This window comes from Apteryx rowi, unplaced genomic scaffold (assembly GCF_003343035.1).
Source record: "Apteryx rowi isolate R43461 unplaced genomic scaffold, aptRow1 scaffold_516, whole genome shotgun sequence".
Taxonomy (NCBI): Eukaryota; Metazoa; Chordata; class Aves; order Apterygiformes; family Apterygidae; genus Apteryx; species Apteryx rowi.
In genome coordinates, this window is record NW_020450779.1 from 339,028 (window position 1) to 360,542 (window position 21,515).

The 21,515-nt window shown below is 39.0% G+C and overlaps 1 protein-coding gene across 1 annotated transcript in view; it reads right to left on the reverse strand.

The window, feature by feature from the left end:
• CNGB3 (cyclic nucleotide gated channel beta 3) overlaps positions 1–21,515 on the reverse strand; it is an 86,143-nt gene that overhangs the window by 50,709 nt on the left and 13,919 nt on the right. Inside the window, exons 2-3 of the mRNA XM_026080381.1 lie at positions 18,625–18,700; positions 5,218–5,329 (exon numbers count right to left, since the gene is read on the reverse strand). Of these exons, the coding sequence (XP_025936166.1) occupies positions 5,218–5,329; positions 18,625–18,700 (188 nt within the window). The remainder of the gene's footprint in view (positions 1–5,217; positions 5,330–18,624; positions 18,701–21,515) is intronic.

Here is a 21,515-nt window from a genome sequence, read left to right on the forward strand (position 1 = left end):
AGTTCAGGTTTTGAACAGTACCCCCACAGAACACGTTATATTATTTTCTCTTGTGTACAAATGGCAATATTCCTCTCCTTGCAGAGGTGTTTTAACTTGCACCAAAGTCAGCAAAGTCTTTCTATGGATACCTAAAACATTCCTTGAACTTTGGAGTTGCTGAGATATGAACTTCTGAAGTTCTCTCATTGCAGAGAAATAATATTGACAATGCTTATTTCAAAACATTTTTGTTGTTGTTTTCTTATAGTTTAAGACCAGAAGAAACCATCAGATTGCCTAGTCTACCCTATTTATCACAGCCTATTACTCTCAGGAGCTCAGTTTCATGAAATACTTCAGCCAATCCTGCTGACCTGGGATGAGGCAGCTGCTTGCCACCCTTCCTGTGTGCTTCTGGGGTGCCCATGGTCAGCATTAGCCCATATGAGAAGTGATTATTTTCCAGCCGGATGGAAGCTGGTCCAGCCAACCACATGGCTGCACAAGCATAGGACAGGGGGTGGGAAGACATGGCCAGGGAAAAAAGATGCATCAGGTTTTAGTCAGCAGGATGACCTCAGACCAGAAACTGCTTGCCAATTGCATCCATGACTGTGGCTTTATAAATTGGATTTAAGTCTTGGTCATGCATACTGAAGGAAAGATGTCCTCCTCTGGGTTAAAATCTTAAGAAAAAAAATGCATATTTTAAATAAAAAATATGAAAATCAGCAAAGGTTATATGAGCAAGGGCCCTGAGAGTGTCCTCCCTCCTGGAGGTTTGGCTGCCGGGGCTCAGAGCCAGCTGAGAGCCAGCGCAGCCGAGGGCTGTCCCTCACCCTTGGTGACAGTGGGGAGAAGCTCCCAAACCCGCTACGGGGAGGCCTCAGCAAGGGCCCTGACCCCCGGCCCTTGCTGCTCCCTGACAATACTCAGCATTTGCTAAAGTGCTACAGATAATCTTGCGTGTAATTTTTATCCTGCATTTCAAAAATTTATTGGATTGTGTATGTGCTTATATGTTTTTATAAACCCTCTCCAACATAATCTTGATATAGCATAAAGGCTGCAGTTAATGTTTTATGCTAGTTCCATGTTAATAAGACTCCTCTGCCTTCTATGAGAATGCAAATTAAGTTCTGAATGTTCCTCTATTCCCTTATTTCTTGCTGTGAAGAGACTGTGTATACTTAGCCCTCCCTCCCAAACAGAGATTATTATTGCTCAGCAGATAGCTATTCATGGAAATAACCTATTACTCTGTTATATTATCATTAAAGATGGAGGAGAGAAACTATATATTCACTGACAAGGCAGACCTGTGTGGAATCTTATCTAAGCCATTAGGAAACAGGCATGAAAAGTTTCAGTCATTCTGTCATAATTCGGTGCCTTGGCACATCGACCATTCAAGCGTGTCTCCTCTTCCAGACATAGTGTTGAGATGGATGTAGGCAAACCAGAGTTATGTCTCTCCACTCTTTATTAATGTCCATCACAATGCATTTTTATATTTGAGAAATGAGAAAGTGCTGAGAGGGAAAGCCAAAACAATTTTTTTCTTGTGAATAAACAGTTTCTGTGGGAATTTTCAGGAATAAATGCAGTCTCAGTCAAAGCTAAGTCATTCACTTAGCAAGAGAATAAATCCATTTGTTCTTTCAGAGGAGATTCACAACACTATTTTCCTGTTAATAGATAATGGAGGTTGAGTTGCACCATGAGTAAAAGCTAGCCTAACGCAGACAAATTGGAGGGTGGATACAGTTAGTGCACAATCTCATGAACTGTCATACATATAAGTAATCCAACTGATTCCAGTAAATTAATTACATTAGTATAATTGTTCATATTGCAATATTGCATAGTTGCAGGCGTGGGCCTAAGGCTTCAAAATTTAAAGTCCTTATGTGGAAGTTCATTACCATCCCCTGAAATTATGTATGGAGAGACACAGAACTGATCTAAATGAAAGGTGTGCAATTTCAAACATGTCAACTGTGCTTGAAAAAATGCTGCACCCTTCAATGTATATAGTGACAAGGACCAAAGTCCCGGTTGCCTGCCTGCTTTTCTCTTCCTTCATCCATATATCTGTGCCTGTGCAGATGAATTTAAAAAAATTAAGTTACAGTAACTGAGGATAAATTCAAATCTTTTCTATTAACTAATTATTTCCATTTCCATGAAAGTTGAGATGCTCTGGATATATATGGTTTGTGAATAGATATGTATATACACCCACAAGCCTTCCCTTATTATGGATTTTATTGATAATCTATGGGCATTGTTCCAATGTGCATACTGATGATTTCCTATTATGCAGAAGATCAAGCAACCTTTTATTAAACTTTGACTCTTGGAGAATGATTAATATAGGAAAATAGTTTACATAAGCCTACACATAGTGTCAGGGCCTTGAGTACACCAACAGGTCTTAATGGCCCTGAGCACCCTCATCTGGGACCTCCACCCACACCCTCTACCCACGGGCCCAAGAGCTCTGTTTAAGCTCAGGCCTGGGCCCTCAGTCCTTGCCTGAGCAATATGTTGTAGGTGTGCCTGTCTGAAGTACTGTCAACTGTAGGCAGACTGCTCTGTCTCCTGGATGGTCCTAGGACCTATACTGTAGGTACCTTGTCTCCTGAATAGGCCACTCACATGTGTGTTGTAACTTGTCTCCAGTCCTATCCTTTGGATCCATGCAAGGCTACAGTCTTGCTCAGTCCTGTCTCTGTCCCTCTCTCCTTTTGCTCCTGACTGGACTACCTGGATGGACCCTGGGCCTGGTTCATCACTTTGTCTTGTCAATGGACCCTGTTACCAGGACTTGGCTCTGCCTGCCATGTTCAGAGCCTGTGGGAGTACACCTTGTTGATGAGGGTGCTGCTTGTGCTGGGGTCACCCTTGGCTCCCAACTCTCCTTCACTTAGGAAGCAGCTGAACCTTGCTGCTCCCTGACACAAAGCTGGTCAAAATAAGAAATTCCAATAGGAGATAATAAAATTGCACCAACCATTTCAACAGTCTTCACTTCATTCAACCAACCAAATTATGGCTCTGTCTATAACAATAGATTAAATAACCAGTGAAAATTCTTGGGCACTGAAACTCTCAATTGAGTATCCTGTTCAGTTGTAAGAGTAGACCTTGATATAATTTTGTCTAGTCAAACCAACACTTTCCCAAACAATTCCCAGGTATGGGAATTTCCAGCAATTAGCATTGAACAAAGATCTTTCATAACTGACACTTTTTGTGAGTCATCCTGTTTTGGAGGGTAAAGGAATTCAATAATGTGGGCAAGGGTGTTCTGTTCTAGTTGGCCTCAGTGCTAGAGATTGATTTGAGTGTGTTTAATCTACTAGTACAGAGGTAGACTATATGACCCCATTTGTCTCCAATTCTGTGTATGCATATACATTTATGTAGCTTTTACATGAATAATGTAATTGGTTTCCTTAAAAAAATGCTCTAGTGAGAAAAGTTGAATACACAGATGCAATAGGCTAGTGACCTTGATCAAGAATGTGAATAGACAGACTTCCATGAATCTTCAGGGGCAATGAGTTAAACTTTAAGTAAAGGTGCAAATTTAAAATGATTCTCCCTACAGCTCTCAAAGCTGTATAACAGTTTTTTTTTTTTTTTTTTTTAACCAATGCAATGACACGAGCACCATGCCTTCCAGATTCAACTGCAGAATTTGTCAGGTAACTGTTTTTGCAGTAGAATTTAACAAGGATTTACTGTATTTTAGAGGCTGTTGCTCAAACTGAAAACTGAGCAGATATACCTAACTGGATGCATGCATGACAGTGAGTCAGAACAGCTATGAGAACAGAAGGTTTAACCTAAACAGTTTAACTTGTCTTTTAACAGACAGATATTTGTCTTCTACGAAGAAGCAACATACCCCTTTGTTTCATAAGCATATTGCAATTAYGTTTAGTGTGGTGACAGAGTTCACCACTGGAGCCATAAGCCTATAACAACATATCAAGAAATGGCAGAAAGAAGACGCTTTAGCTGGGTTTTCATCGTTGACCTACTGATTCATATCCAAGTTACCAAGTTACTTATAACATTTCCAGTCATTTTTGTGGGCTTTACTTTTATCGCATATATTACTTCTAGAGGCGTATGCACTAGTATTTTCCTCAATTATTCCTGGTCATTGTACTACAAACTCTCTCCTGGTGAAAGAAAGGAAYTGAGAAGATGAAGATAATTGCAGTCTTCCACCACCTAACAGGTAGTTATACAGAACATGTATCCAAACTGTTCTTGGAGGTGCACAGCAAGAGGAAAAGAAGCAACAGAAGCAAGTTAGAGCAAGGAAATTTTTGATTAGATGTAAGGTAATAATTTTCATAATGAGAGTGGTCAAACATTGGACCAGGTTGCCCAGAGAGTTTGTGGATAGAGTCTCTATCTTTGGAGGTAGGTATTCACTACTGGACTAGACAAGGCTCTGAGCAACCTGATCTAACTTGGAAATTGAATCTAAGCTCAAAGTTGGCCCTCCTTTTAGCAGGAGGTTGGACCAAGTACCTTCTGGCAGTGCCTTCCAACCTGAAATGTTCTCTGAATCTATGGTTCTGTAATGAGCATAGATTACTCCAAGATTATTGTTTTGTGGATTTCACATTTATTTTTATTTTAGCAAAATGAATAGTCACTAACCTTTTTCCAGAAGTTGAATGATTCTAGATTATTCCCTGAAGGACCTTTATAGTTTCATTTGTTTGTTTCTTCTTGAGGAGAGACAGTCCTAATCCTCTAGTTGCAGATACTAATGCCTATTTAATGGTATAACTCAACAAAAAGTATATGCAGGATAAAAACCTCTTATATTAAGATGACATAGCAAACATTTCAGCTATTCAGGGCAGCATCCTAGGACTTATATAGTAGAATAATAATAACTGAGCAGTAACAATGTTAGAATTAGCATATACAGGTATTTCACTGTAGACAGAGCAAATCCCTTTCCTCATTTCTGCAATTTAGAATGAGGTACAGAAAAACCTATCAAAAGCACTTACTAAATGAATACCTTATATGTGTGGTTGCCTTAGAATTGAAATTATGTGCATAATCTATTCTCTTCAGGTTCTTACAGTGTGCCAGATGCTGTGGTACTGGAGGGACTTTTAAAGAACACACAAAAATGCAAAATTATTCTCATATGTCAGAAAAAAAACCTCATGGTTTGTAATTGAATTTACTCACTTAGCATCTTCTTTCCCATCACTGAGCTGACCCACTTCCTTTTGAGTTGTCTTAGCTGGTTCAGTTGATTTTTCAGGTATTGAAGTCTCAGGTGTTTTTTCTGGAACTGCATCTGCAGAGAAAAAGGTTGTAATTTTTGAATATCATTTTTTAAAGAATTATGATAGTACTTTTGGAACAATCACAGCTTAACTGCCATTATTTCTTCAATGAACAAGCACTATATGTTACAGATTCTGGGACCTGAGCTTTGAATAATTTCCTGCATAAATGTATTTTGGTGCCAGCTGTACAGAACATGTTTATGTTGAGTGTATCTTTCAGAAATGGAACTTCCTTGTGGTTTTTAATGTAGATGTGTCTGTAGCCAGGACAACAATGGTCAATACAGTGCTTGTTGCTTTTAAGAAACAAGGACTTATGCAATATTATAGAATTAGCATGTCTGCATTTTTTTTTTTAACAGATAGAGGACAGATAGATAAATCCGACCAGAAATATCTCATGAAATTCAGGAGGCAAAATGAAGAATAGCTTATTTGTTTATGCATAGCAAATGTTAATGACATTATTTTTACTCCAGTGTTTGGGTTGCATTATATATAGGGCATGACAGCCCTATTCATTGCTGAGTAAATTATGATTGAAATATGTCATTAGGGATGTGGATATGTAGAACTTTTTCATAGAAAAGTGAAACAAACTTCTTGCTAATCTTCTTTAAAAAAAGTTAATTGTAACAAAAATGAAGAAATAGACTAGCCAGTTTCACTTTTCTATATGCATATGGTATATTCTCTTGCCATTTAAATGCCCTTATATGATTAATTCTTCCAATTAGTCTTATTTCTTTATTTTAAATTTTCATGCTGAAAAATAATTGGAGAGCTGTCATCAATCTGACACTTTGCATAAAGGATGAACAACCCCATCCTTCATAAATACTTTAAGTAATATGATTATAGAGAAAAAGGCTTGGCAGCAAAACATCATAGCAAATAAATCTGGAGCCTGTTATGTCTACTGCATTTTAAATTCAAGAGAGTTGAAAAAAAGTCAAACCTTGAGTATTTCATGCAAATAGCGTAAGAATATTTTTCTCATAGTTAATCTCCACATTTAGAGAGTTGTTATTCATTTCAAAGGGGTTCAAGCTGTCATGACAGTGAACTGTTAAGCTGCCCAGTCAGAAGGTGATTGCTTGAAATGGCATTTGAAAAAAACAAACAAACCCAAACCTCAGTGAAGGGCAGTSGATCAGTTTGTTTGCAGCAGCTTGATAAGCCAAACTACCCTTCCATTGCCATTTGTTTCAGATTTGGGATAATTTTTTCTTCCAGGCATCGCTTAGGAGCATACACAACTGTTACTAACAGACTTTGACCAGATGGACAGTTGATTATAAGACCAGTGGGGTATTGCTAGAGAGAATTTTTTTCTCAGTTTTTAGGTTAAGAAGTGAGAATGCCCTATGTGTGCCCTGCTGCTCTTACAAGAATGCATTTATTAAACAGGATCAAAGACAAGACCTAGAGGGAGGTACCTGTGGATATCTTTACCTGGAGAGCATGAGCAAACCAGAAAGACTCAAGCCAGAGTCAGACAAAGAACTGAAGAGAAGGCAAAGAAATCCACGTTCCCCAGCACTCTGGCCAACTGGATTTTGGATTAGCAAGTTTATAGGTTAATTTTCAAATGATCTCTGGGAGAAATGTAGCACTATTAAATGATAAAGATACAGTCTGCAGGGTTTATATTACTTTTCAGCTATAAGCTGGGAAGATTTTTGTGAGGGATTCCATTTAAAACTCTGACATTCAACTGGAAATCCTCCAGATCAGGATTTATGGCTTAAGTTGATAACAGTAACAGTATTTTGCCCACTTCATGGAAATGCAGGTTGTTATTTCCTTTCTGCAGCAGCTGGCATTGTGGTAGTATCTTGAGGGAAAAGTCTGTTGGAAATCTAACCCTGGGGAATGCTTCATCTTGCCTGAAGAGTCCCCCAAACCAGGGGATTTTCAAGGTACAGAATAGCACACATGCAGGGAAGAAGTGGGGTCAGCGGAGGACTGTTGCTGTTCTTTTCTCAGTGGAGGTTCAAGCAAAGACAAAAGAGTTTGTTACCATTTGATTACAGGGGTTCAGGGTTTCAAAATGCTTCTCTGGGAGTTCAGGTCAGAAAGACTTTTTTAGAAGGGAGGAATTTTAAAACTGATTCAGGCTTCTAGCACAGTGAACACATTCTTATARTGAAATAAAATTTATTTCTTCTAAGATTTTCACAGATGTCTTCTGCAGGAAAATCTAGAAAGAGCTGCAGTTAGAGAAAATTAAGGGGTTTTGGACCTATTTATATCTGACTAATTTGTGGGTCTTGACACTAATGATTTATTCAGAAAGGATTCTGGTAAATTCTGCTTAATCCATTAAAATTCTGTTTAACCCTTACCCCAGGTAATTTCTATGAATGATACTACAGACTCTGTGCTTGACACACAATCCTCCTGTGGTTTAGTGGTCAACATAACAAGATGATGTGGAAAAGAAGATGCAAGAGCCAAAAAACATCAGCCCTCATTGCTTTTCTACTCCATTCTGAATTAATGAACTATAGTTTTCCCCTTTTTCCCTCCCCTGCCAAAAAGCCATATGCATGGCTGCGTGGCTTACAGGACAGCAAAGGAAAGGTATATTGGCTTTACATAAATTTGTTGATGGTAAAGAAATTGCCATGAGTGAGAAAAAGGAGGCAGAATTATGGCAAGATGAAAACATTAAAAGCAATTTTCAAAACAGAAGAATGGGAAAAAAGGGCATTTGAGTTTTTMTGGTTTTCTCCAAATGTTTTCCATTCCTGCTCTATTGGAATAGAGTTAGGGGTAGCTAAAGCTGCCTCTGCATTAGGAGTGGGAGTTGAAGAATGCAGCCCACATCACATTCTAGTCAATTTGGACTTTCCGTCAGAATAATAAAATTTAAAATTGAGTTTGGAAATGTGTTGCTGGTTCTCTTTTATGATGGATTGGAAAAGTGGCAGTTGTGAAAATGTGGGTGAAACACTACCCAAAGAAATACTGCAAAAAGGTAGCTGGTTAAAACAAAAGGCCCACTAAAATCTCCATGTTTCATGATCTATCTGAGATAGCAAGGAGAAGAAGCAAGAGGCAGGTTATGAGACCATTTTGTTTTTCTCTTTTACTATTTCAGATTTTTCTCATTTTCCACATCTTTGTTCTTCCAGAAGATGCTTGGAACAGGCAAACAGTCTTAAAGAAGAGATATTAGCTGGATATCAGTCTCTTACTAACAATACTGTTATCTTAGTCAGGTTGGAGATACCCTGTTGATGGTTAGTATTATTAAACCTTCTTTGTTTACTCTTTTAATAGGGGTATTGTTGTTCCTCCAGTAAAATGACATTGGAACAGTATTGCAGGATCAAGTTACAGTAGCCAAAATATCTTTGCGTGTTTAAGGAATATACCAAGCTGATATTGATGCTGCTCATCTTCTTGATCAAGTTTTCATAAACAATTTTTATCTCCAGTTTTCACTTCACTGTTTTGGATAGAGAGCCTTGACAGTCTTCTCAATTTCCTTTTTTAACCTCTCTCTCACACACTCACACTCTTGCAGAATATTCTGTAGCAGAATATTTCACATTTTTCCAGCAAAGCAAAAAATGAAAGCTTAAAACCCATGTACTTTATGTACTTTGTATTTGTTTCTGGGTTTTATCCTTTTTTATTAATAACTTTTTTTCTCTGAAACCTACAAGGCCTGAAATTTTTTGTTTTTTCTTTAATAAAACTTATAATTCTATGTGATAATCACATGAAACCAGGAGGTCAGGCATCACAAAAAAAATCCCCCCAAAACAAAAACAAAAAACCAGACAATATTGTGAGGCTAATCATAACACTGGAAGAGCTGGCAAAGTTGTTTTTAGTTTAAACATGCTCATATTGGATCAACTCCATTTCTATGTTTCTAAAATCTAGCACTGTACAAATTGTCCAGAAACCTCAGCCAGTAGTGCTAAGGACCTTTCTCCACAGAGGAAGCCATTGATATAGGAAGACTTGCCAAATCCAGGACACATCACTGTAGAATCCTCATTCTTGCCATAAGCACAGAATCACAGAAGGGTTGAGGTTGGAAGGGACCTCTGGAGATCATCTAGTCTAACCCCCATGCTTAAGCAGGGTCGCCTGGAACACGTTGCTCAGGACCGTCTCCAGATGGCTTTTGCATATCTCCAAGGAAGAGACTCCACAGCTTCTGTGGGAAACCTGCTCCAGTGCTCAGTCACCCTTGCAGTAAAGAAGTTTTTCCTCCTGTTCAGATAGATAGAGCTTCCTGTGTTTCAGTTTGTGCTTGTTGCCTCTCATCCTGTCGCTGAGCTCCACTGAGAAGAGTCTAGTCCCATCCTCTTTACCATTTTGATTCTTCCTAAACGTTTGGTCCTGAGTATACACAAGTACTTGTAGATCCAGAAAACTGTCATGGGTCTAGCTCCACAGAGGTATTGTTTACTTCTCTTTAGACAGCAAGCAATGCAAGCAAGAGACTTTTAAACCCCATAGATTCTCTGAGAGATGAGTCCATGAAGATTTTCATGATCCTTCCATTCTTACAGCGTAACATGTGATTACCTAACACAGTATGTACTTGTCAGCCAGAAGTGCAAATTAAGTCAAACATTCTCCACAAATTCATCATTAATTCTTCTTTCAAATCCTATTTCTGCTGTTCTTGGAGTTCTTCAAAAGCCCCAGACCTGCAAAAGGCAATTACAACCTCTGCAGGCTGACTAGGAAAGCAGCTTCTCCTTATTTCCTGCCAAGGTCAGTATGGGGACAGAGGAGCTGAGCTGCCATGCTACTGTTCAGAGTAAGGGAAGAGCTGCCTGAGCAAGTGGGCTCTTTCGTTCCACCTGACACTTGTTTCTACGCATGCAAACAGCATTATGTGCCATGGAGACCACCAGCCTTACTGGTTACTCAGCATCAGGAGGTGAGGCTCTGGAGCAGTCAGCCAATCCAAAGGGCTTTCCTCCCAAAATGCAATAAAATGTATATCTTTTGTTTGCTAGGCTGACTTTAAAAGATATAATCTTTGCATCAGCTTGTGGGATCAAGAGAGACTTCAGGGAGAAAGATAAGGGGGCACAAAGAAAAAAACAGTACCCGGCAGGCAAAACACACCACCCTTTTGCAACAGGAGTAACAAGGCAGCTGGTGAAGGCCAGACAGTTTATTCCAGCTGCACAGCAGAGGAGGGAGCGATATGGAGGTATCATGGTCCACCTCTGACCACAGAGAGTTGCATCCCGAAAAAATAATTGCTGCTCACGGACTAACTGTTGACCTATAGTACCCCTAGCCTCATTATCCCTGATTACCATATTAAAAACATGCCCTTTGCTGCATAATGATATGTAAATAAGGGGGGCATACCCCCAACAGCCGCGCAAATGGCAATCTGGCCAATGAAGTATGTCTGCCGTGCTTCCACATCCCACCTTCAGCAACTATAAAACAGCGGATAGCTCACTAAAGTTTTTTGGAAGGGAAGAAAATTGAACCCCYGACCCGTTCGCYRGAGATTGCTGRCGAGYGAGCCTCCTTCTCCCTMCCCCAAACAGGAACGCCTCTTTGGTAAGACTTGCGCCTCCGACATACGTCGGACGTTACCCGGGAAAATATATTATTATTGAAAGCACTTAATTGTTAKTTTGAGCTCRTAGAAAGAAAATTTGTAGCAGCAAGTGCATTTATCAACAGCAATTCCGAACCTGTTGTATCTGTCGCTTAATAAAATCTTATTTTACTTTGTGAAACTGACCCAGGGAAAGTCCTCAAACAGGGGGCTCTGGCAGGCAAACGTAAATTACAAAGATAAGGAAGGGCCTGCCTTCCCTCCCTTTCATGCGACACAGCTATGACCAGATATACATTCCCTGGCCATAAAAATTGGTTTCTAGCATCACCAATAGTTAGCATTATCCTTGTTACAGAAAATAGAGAGGGAAAATGTCAGATAAAAGATTAGTTTTTAAGAGATAATGATATGAATAAATCCCGGGGGCTAGATTGTACCAGTTAACGGTATTCCTGAGTCTAGAAGAAAGAAATTGCTCTAACTTTACCATGCTTCAGAAAGGTAAGGCTTTCTTCTCCGGAATTCCCAGCCAGCTCCATTGCCTGGTGCTGGCAAGCCTGACCAGTATCTTCTGTATGTTTCCCCTCACTTTCTGGACCAGTTGAGTCCCTGGCATACAGGGAGGCAAAACTTGTCAAATACGTTCTTCTACCACTAACTTTTTAGTGACCTTTTAAAAAAATGTTGGTATCCTAAAAGAAACTGGTGTTTAAGAAATCCTACATTATCTCACAATGATGGTGTCTTACTAACTACAGTTAATTACCCTGCTATATAAGTAATAGAGTTATAAACCTTAACAATCAGTTCTGATGTTTATTGCCAGCATTAATGTTGGCAATCCTTACTTAAGGAACATTTAATGTTGTACTTTCATATTCCCACAGCACAGAAAAAAGTYCCCAAAATCTAATTGGTTGGAAGTATCTTGATCGGCTTCTCAATGGTTAAGAGAAACACAGAAGAGAATTAGTCATGGGAGAGAAAAAGCCAGTATGCTCTGTGTAAAACAAAATGCAAGATACTTTGAGGAATCCTGTATCTTTGTTCTGTTGAATATATAGATTCAATGGTTGCATGAAAACCTTGTGTAACTTAATATTTGTTTTCAGAGGGTATGGCTATTTTAGTTTATAGACAACAATGCTGGCAATTTTAACAATGTGTAGAAATACTTCAGGGCAGACACCATTGTTTGAAATGGGAAATGCACTGCATGAAGAAATGGGTAGAACCTAGTAGTAGGAGGTAGAGCAGCTGACGGCTGAGTAAACTGCTTTTCAGCTAACTCAGTGACATATATACAATTGAAACATAATTTTGAGCACTTAAAATGGGTGATTTTTTTTTCATTTCCACTTTCTGAAAACCATTATTGTGGTTAAAAGTCTTAAATAGGGGCTATATCCGTAAATACTTGAAAGATGCACACATATATACATGTGGCTATAGAGTCATAAAAATGGCTAGAAAAATAAATACACAGGAAACCTATGGAAGAAGGAGAGAATAAGATTTATTTCTGACATTACAAACTACATACCTTCATGACTTTTCAAGTATAACTTTTTGAACAGATGTTCTGTGCAGGGAAGGATGGTTTGAAAATCAATGTGGTTGAAATAAAACAATCAGTAAATAGGTCATCTTAAATCTTAATTAAACCCTCATCTTTAGTTGGAAACAGTAGTGTTATAAAATCAAGTAGTTTTTCCACATAAAGAAAGAAAGATCATGTGAAGAAGTTGGATTTGTTTTCCTAGCATTAGCCTTGTCACTCATGTGAAAAGTGAAGTTCTGAAAGGAATTAAAAGGCTTCACATCAGCAAGAGTGGAAGCAAGCTGATTAAACATATTCAAGTTCTTGATAATCTTAAAAAAATACATTTTCTGAGAATAATAGCTCCATATTGACTGAGTGTCAGTGAAGAGTATAAAGGATGAGAAGACAAGGAATAGAATTATTATTTAAAAGACTCTYTGCATTGACAGGTTTTGTTCATTGAGCTGCAGCACATAATGCTAAAATACTGTATTTGATAAGTATCTTGAGATACAAACCACATATTTAACCATGGATTTTGAGATGCTAGGGAACAGATTTTGCAAAACAGTTCAAGGGTCGGATTCATAGCAGACCACAGGCAGGTTTCAGCTGTGAAAGTTCACATTTAATTCTAAGATGTCTTCTCAGAGGCTTATAACTCATTGGTCATCCTCCAGGCAGATTAGTTGGTGCCTAGTTAGCAGAAATTAGCTGGGGCTTGACAGGGACAGGATTTTGTTCCCCTCACAAAATAGACCAGCTTTATTTCTAAATACAAGGGGAGGAAGTGACTGTTTTATATATAGCAGTCCATGATCAAAGCTTTCATCTAGAAAGAAGAAATCTTGCCTCTGGACCTTCCTTGTTTGGGATAGGGTCAAATACCTTTTACAGGAATTCTCTTGCTCTCAGATTCAACAATGTTGTAATATAAACAGATGCTGAAATCAAAATCCACCTCTCCTCCTACAAGGTTGGTAGTTAACTGCTAGGTAAGAGCTAGGCTCCGTGTTGTGCTCCATCTTCTCAGACTTCACAGGTTTTTGCATTCTTTTCTGCACAGGGACTCAACCATTAGGAAGGTTAAAGATTTTCCTCCCCTGTCTCTCTAGTTCAGACTTCACATGGGTAGTTAGGGTACTCTGCTGAAACATGAAATATATGGGTTTGAACTCCCTTAGTATGATGGGGTGAAGTTTAACAACTAAGCTAAAGTATGAAAGGTGGAAACTAGCACCAGCTTCTGCCCCTTTTGTTTGTTTGTGTGGGAACAAGAGAGAATTCAGGGAGAAAGATAAGGGGGCACACGGGAAAAACAGTACGTGGCAGCCAAAGCACATCACCCTTTTGCAACATGAGTAACGAACCAGCTGGTGAAGGCCAGACAGTTTGTTCCAGCTGCACGGCGGAGGAGGGAGCGATATGGAGGTATCACGGTCCGCCCCTGACCACAAAGGGTTGCATCCCAAAAAATAATTGCTGCTCACAGACTGTTGAACTACAGTACCCCCAGCCTCATTATCCCTGCTTACCATATTAAAAATCACGCCCTTTGCTGCATAATGATATGTAAATAAGGGGGGCATACCCCCAACAACCGCGCAAATGGCAGTCTGGCCAATGAAGTATGTCTGCCGCGCTTCCACATCCCACCTTCAGCAACTACAAAACAGCGGATAGCTCACTAAAGTTTTTGGAAGGGAAGAAAACTGAACCGCCGACCTGTTCACCGGAGATTGCTGACGAGCGAGCCTCCTTCTCCCTCCCCCAAACAGGAACGCCTCTTTGGTAAGACTTGCGCCTCCAACAAACGTTGGACGTTACCCGGGAAAATATATTATTATTGAAAGCGCTTAATTGTTAGTTTGAGCTCATAGAAAGAACATTTGTAGCAGCAAGTGCATTTATCAACGGCAATTCCGAACCTGTTGTATCTGTCGCTTTAATAAAATCTTATTCTTTTTACTTTGCGAAACTGACCCAGGGAAAGTCCTCAAACAGGGGGGCTCTGGCAGGCAAACGTAAATTATAAAGATAAGGAAGGGCCTTCCGTCCCTCCCTTTCACGCGACAGTTTGGCCAAACTTTTTGTGGAAAACTGAACGATCCCTTAGTATCTAAATAGAACTGTAGGTGATAATTTGTCTTTGGAGAAAAAGTCAGGAGTGAAGTTCCTTGTAGGTGCTAGGCACTCAGACATGCTAATTAAAATTCCTTTTTTCAGACTGAAACTGGGCTTCCCACTTAGGATATAGATTTTCTGAATCTGGCAAATGCACCAAATTCTCCTGCACGCTGTAGCATGACACTTGCATTTCATTTGGGACAGGTATACAATCCTTTATATATCCTCTGAATATTTTCTAAAGCAGCTAGGTTGTGAAGAGACTGAAACACCACTGAAAACGAACAAGGCAATCTTCTAATTGAGAAACTGTCTACACTGTGATCCAGAGGTGCAATTGTAGCACAGATAGAAATACATATGACAGTTCTAGTCCACCTTTCTCAGTCAGGTAATACAAACAACAAGGCTATGCCAATGAGGGTTTTAGTAAATATATCTGTGCATCTGGATAAAACCTGTTGAGAAGTAGGAAGACAAACCCCAGAAGACTGGGAATAGTTAGGCCAGGTTCTAGTCAGGGGAAAGAGAGAAGGAGATGGAAGGAGGACAGATTTCAAAAAAGTAGTATGTACGTGTGGAGCTGAGAAGGGTTTAGAGAAAGGGGAAGGAGAGGGATGAGCTGGAAAGAATCACAAAGGAAAGGACAGGAAGGAGTTGTTAGGGGGAAAGGAACTGTGATACAGAGAACGATAATGCAGACACCAGCTAGCAGGTGGAGGCTTGATATGACTCGCAAAATAGGGTAGCCATCAGCAGAGCTATTGAACAAATGTGTGTAAAACAAGTGAAGCAGTTGTATAGCCATTTATGGGAGGTAATACATATGCAAAGAAACTATAGCAACAGAATTCAGTAACACAGAGAACCTGTGATTAGGTGAATCAGACTTAGTTAAGTACATAAACAAACACAAGTTAAAAAATGAATCCATTATGGAGCAAACTCACAAAACACAGAGAATTAATTACAAAGTAAGATAATTATGCAGAGAATTAATCACAAAGTAAGCAAGTGAGAGAGAGAGAGAGGGCAAGTGAGGAGGTGGAGATGAGGCAATGAGTAGCCAACAAAGAAGCCAAAATACCAGGTGTTGCTGAGTGATGCAAGTAGCCAAGTTTTAACCAAACAGGCTCCAATTTTGCTTCCTGCTGAGTTCTCATCTGTGCTGGGAACACCATGCTGCCTCATGAAGTGCTAGCAGGAAGGGAGAAGGTGATGGCTAGTCTTGGCCACGTGAGGAGGAGGGGTGGAGGTAAACCCTACTGATTCTGTTGGTTTGTGCTCCAGGACTGTAGAGCTGTAACAGCAGACTATGACTAGATGCTTTTCTGGTTGATTTTATTCTGAGAGAGTCTACTTAGAATCTCAAAAAAGTTTTTCTCTGTCTAACTAGCTTTAACTCTTCCATTTAGCTAGTCTCCCTTAACTAGTTTTGGTCGAGCTCTGGCTGTATTGTTTATAGCGCTCTCTGAATTTGTGTGTACGCTGCAAAATGCTGTCTTTTGTCATTTGTTTCCTTGTAGATATTCTTGTTTTTTTTCTTCCAGCCATTGCCCACACGGTTTTAGGCTGTGATACAGAGCTCACTAAGCTTCACAGTGTCAGCTGCTCGAGACCAGTCCTGCTTTTCTCCCAACAGAAAGCGAACGGAGCCCCTTATTCAGTTTGGATAGTGAGGATTTATGTATGGGATGTATGGGGAATTCATAGGTTTCTCCTGACGTGTGGTGCCTGTGTATGTTCTGTGGATTGTATAGCTAACTATCTATCTGGCTCACTAACACACACATGGAAAAGGCGAAACTGTCTTGTGGCTGTTTGGAAATGGGACTCCAAACACCCTGTGGATGGTAAACTATGGATGAAAAACAACAAACATGGTGTTTAACTGTGGCAGTATGTTGTCCTTCAACATTTGATGACGTGGTTGCTTTCTATGCCACTGCTTGTCTTATTTTACAATTTAGAAGTAAAAATCTCACTACTCCAAAATATAGATTCATCAGTTACATTAATCTCTAAATATTAGATTGGATTTTGGATGTCAACAGAAGAATTTTCTATAACCATACTTCATTCTGTCATGGGATAGTATCTGTGATTTAATGTAGTTAAAAAGTCACAGAATATGTCAGATGTGTTTTTTCAGTGGGTGGCTTATTGCTACAGTTAACTCATGTCAGATTTTGCTTTTCATTGATTTAGTGCTACAGCCATTTTATAATAAGATAATTGCATTAAGTGGACTTTGTTTAAAGTTTGGATATATCGGGAAAGGATGGTGATACTACTTAACATTACACAAAGTGCCAGCAGGGATTATGCAAGTTTGTGGTCTTTTTCCAGTGCTCCTCTTGCCTTAAATCATCTTTATCATAGAAAGCTGAAAGTTTCTCAGCTTATGCTTTGCTGCCTCAGCAAAGAGAGCTTTAATTGTTCTCCAAAAGGAAAGAGGTGAGGTGACAGAGAGAGAAAAGGGCTGCCAGAAACCCTGGACGCAGTGGTTTTGCCAGTATGGGAGGATGGAAAGGGAAAGGCTTGTACCACTCTAAGGCAGGACAAAGAGGGCAACGCCCGGCAGTAGTTGTTGCCTCATCCATCCTTAGCCTTCCATTTTGGTAGCTGTTGCAGCAGTCATTCTGGCTTTTTCAAGATTTTGGCATAAACAAAATAGGAGTGGCTATTTAAAAAAAGGGGGGGGAGCAGTTGGGGGTAACACAACAAAATAGCCATGGTCATGCTGCTGCTGTTTTCAGTAACCAACTGCTTAGGCAAATAATTAGTTTGTGTTATTGCTCTGAGCTCTATGTTCCTGTGTTCCAGTCCTGGATATCTTCTGAATGGTGATGACAAATCATTTTTAATAGTATTTTTGTTTGGAAGAAGATTTGAATGACTGCTCACTTTTCTCATGTTCAAGAAAAGACTTGAGTGTCAGATGGTTAAAATGTCTCCTCTTTTAAACTGTTTTATATATCTATAACTCTATATACCTTTTTGAGTATTTTATCTATCTATCCATATATACAGACACATGTACCTATACATATATATATATATATATATATATATGAAACATACCCAAAAGATCTATATCTATATATGTGTCGGGCGAGTGAAGAGTTAACAGGACTGAAAAAGTCTGCCAACTGATACGCTCAAGGCTGCAGACTAGAAGAGCTAATGCCTAAAGAACTCTGCTGTCTGACAAGACCAAGGAATCTGCATGGACCCGCAGGGAGGGGAGAAGCGATACGGAGGTGTTGCGATCTTGCCTCGCTAGCAGGGTCCTTCCAAGCAGACAAACAGTCCTGTTGTTATGAAACTCRCAGAGGTCAGTAAAAGCAGTGTTTGCCCAGAGTCCCAGCCATATAAAAAGAGACTTGGCAGCTAAGAGAGTTTGAGCAGGGATGGGATTTCGGGTTATCCTTTCTGAATCGATAATCGATGATTTCGGGCTATCCTTTTTCAGGCTATCCTTTCTAAATTAGTAATCACATTATTTTAATGGATGTTACTAAACTAAGAGCTTGCGTGAGGAAGTAAACATAGTTTTTTTATTACATTACTGTCTCAGTCGTTACTATCAAACCTTCGTAGCGTGACAATATGTATGAATATATAATATATTCATACATATATATATGAAACAAACCCAAAAGATACATAAAAATAAAAGTTTTCTTTCTTAAGCTAGTAAACACCTTTATTTTATAGTAAGTTTATTTTATAGTAAGTTTTCCAAGATGAAATCAAGCTTGCAGTAAAAGGAAACACCTTCTGTTAGACTAGCTGATAAAAGCAGACAAGCTGATGAAGGGTCTGTGCGCTTGAAAGCTTATATTAGTCTATTATTGTTGGACAGCGCTACTATTCCTGTAACAAATTATTGGTTTGGGGTCAGTGGGAATTCAGAGTTCTTAATTTCTTCCAGAAATAAAAAATAAGACCAGCACTTGGCAGAGCATAGCATTTGGAGGAGGAATGATTTTACTTACAGCCCTGAATCCCATACATGTATTTTGTCCAGACAATCTCTGAGCTCTAATATGTGGCTTATTACTGACCTTGTTGTTTTGGTGCTGATCCTCCATTCTTACTGGCCTCAACTTTCTGTGGCCCATCTTTACTTTTCTTTTCACCCTTAAGGAAGTAAACAGGAATATTAGAAACTACAGATTCTTACTGTTGAGAATATGAGTGAGCCAGTGCTTGCAGCATTTGCACAGGAATTTAGATACCCAAGTTCACACATACTCTACATTGTTCCTGGGTATTCTGTGTGTTCTTGGACACGAATTTCCAGCTAGGTTCATAAACAGTCTTAGATGCTGAAGTTAAAGAGTGATGTCTTCAGATCTACTGCACAACCTTAGTTAGCCTGGAGTTATACTGCTGCATGCTCCCAGAGCCTCCTTCGCATTGTCAAGGCTGGCTCGTTCGGGGCTGCCGCTCATGAGTCTGTCTGCATCCTCCTATTAGTCTTCTGCCTAAACTTTCTACAGGGCCAATAGACCAGCTATTGACTAAGTGACACAATTCAGTCTTCACAAAATACAGACAACATCAACTTTTACTGCAAAAGTTTCATTGCCTGCTTCACGCACTGGCATAGACTGGTGAACCAAGCCCTCATGCACAGCATGTACTTTGGTCCACCTTGGCTTGGACAGAGTGGCCTGAGCAGGAGAAGGGACTGAGAAGGACATGGGAGGTCTCGCATGTACACAGTGCTATGTGGTAGCGCACTGCTTAGTCAAGCCCATGAACATTTGTTATCACAGGCAGGATGAATTTTTCTGGTGCTTATCATGCTGATTAATAAAGGGAGATGTTAGATACAATAGGCATATGGAAATCAATTTACTTCAGGAGACTTCCGTGCTTCTCCTTTTTTCTCCCTCTGCAGACTCATCTTTCTCTTTTTGGAATCACTGAGATGATTAATTTAGGGTTTGTCTTTTTCTGTAAGTGTTTTTTCTTTTTCCTGTCTGCTTCTGTTCAGAGAACATGACATTGAAGTTCAAATATATATTTAAATAAAATTAAAAACTCAGTGAATCTCTGTGCATACTGAAAGTATTTGGATGATCTTTTGTTTTGAAGGTTATTTTCTCTATTTCTGGCTTCCTCCTACTAGCATAAAGCCATTTCTTCTTTTCTTTTTAGATAAGATGCTATCTCTTCACAGGCAGAATGCTTTAATCTTTGACCCATTTTCCACCTTCTCCACCTCCCCCCCCAACCCTCAACTGCATCTTTAAATGGTGGGCACTAATGGGGATATGATCTGATGTATACACTAGATGTATGAAATCTTTCTAGTGAAAAGTTATCCAAGTCTCTAGGGTAATCTAGATATATCCCTCCCTCCCCCCCCAAATGTTTGCCAAGTGAAGTATGATGCTACACAGAATTTAGCTGTTCAGATTCAGGATTTTTCTTCTTCTTTAAAGAAAATGTTTTATTGAAAAATATCAGAAAACTGATATGCAGAACTCAAAACAAGCATGAACAGTACTCATAGTGGCCCAATTGCTATTTAAGCATTTGCTTTTCTTTAAGTGGTCTACATGATGAAGAGGGGGGAGGCAGAAGCTGTAATAACTTTCCAGCTTAGCAAATGCTTATTTTTCTCACCAGTACTAATTTACAGTTTCTAGGACCTTTGAAGCTCCTTCGCTGTTAACTCTGGAATTTGCCCTGTAGCTCATTATCTTCTGAATCCCAATAAAGCACAGACAGTTCTGCTCTTAGGAATTTTGACATGACGCGCATTAGAATAACTAGGACTGCTCCATCTTGCAATGGAAACTTTCCCTAAATTAGTACAATTCTGTAGAAACTTAGCTGATGCCTTAGTCCCTCCATTTTATGTGGTTCTCAGGCTGTTCATACCACAAAGTGAAGCTATTCCACCCCACAAGGAATCATGCTTCTGTCATGATTAAAGCAGATTAGGACAGGAGTAGAAACTTTCTTGAAAGCCAATGAGCTACAGTAAAAAATTATTTTTTATCTAAATACTTAGGCCATGCTAAACAAAATCTCAGCACAAATACAGTTACTGGTGATAAATATAACTATATGGATTTTGTCACTGAAATTATAAAACAGTGCAAATATCCAGCTAATTCTGGTGACTGATGAACTTCAACATTTCTTTTTTTCCTCACATAATATTTTACAGTTTGTTTTAAATTCTTTATGAGGTTTTAGTTGAATTAGAATATATGTCCACATGCCCCTTCTCATCAGATTACTTTCTTGAGTTTCACGTGCATGGCTAATATCTTCTAGCTTCTGAAAAAATGTGGTTTCACTTTCCTAATTATTTGGTTAAACCCTATATTGTTGCAAATTTGGCTTGTGAAGTTTTGATTATGTCAAGATGTAAAAAAAAAAAAAAAAAAGTAGGGGGGGAACCCCTGAACATTTTATGTGACATTTTGGGAAAAGATAAGATTTTAAAGCTAACAAGTAAAGGAATATCTATCTTTCTGCCTCATTTTAAAATATTCCATTAACTGATATGGAAAGAATGAGTTAATTTTTATAGTAAAGAAGCATTAAATAAAAAAATAAAATATAGCTATAAGCTAACATAGACGACTTGTATTTTTCAAACTGGAATTATATTAGTAAAAGCAAACCAAATAAAATATTTAAAAACCTACTAAATTACTCTTCCTTTCCAACAATTATAGGTAAACAAGCTGATATATAGCTGTATGCCATTCCAATATTTAGAAAGAATATACTGGCATTTTCTGTCAGCAGCGAACAAGGCGGAGAGGAATATATTAGCACATCAAAAACAGCCATATCAGTATTTCTAATTCCTCACTTCAAATACTGATCAAGACCTCACACAAGCTTATACTATGGCAGATCAGTCCTATTTGGAAAGTAACTCACAAAAGGAGTAAATCTATATTTTCTTCATAAAAAAGTCTGG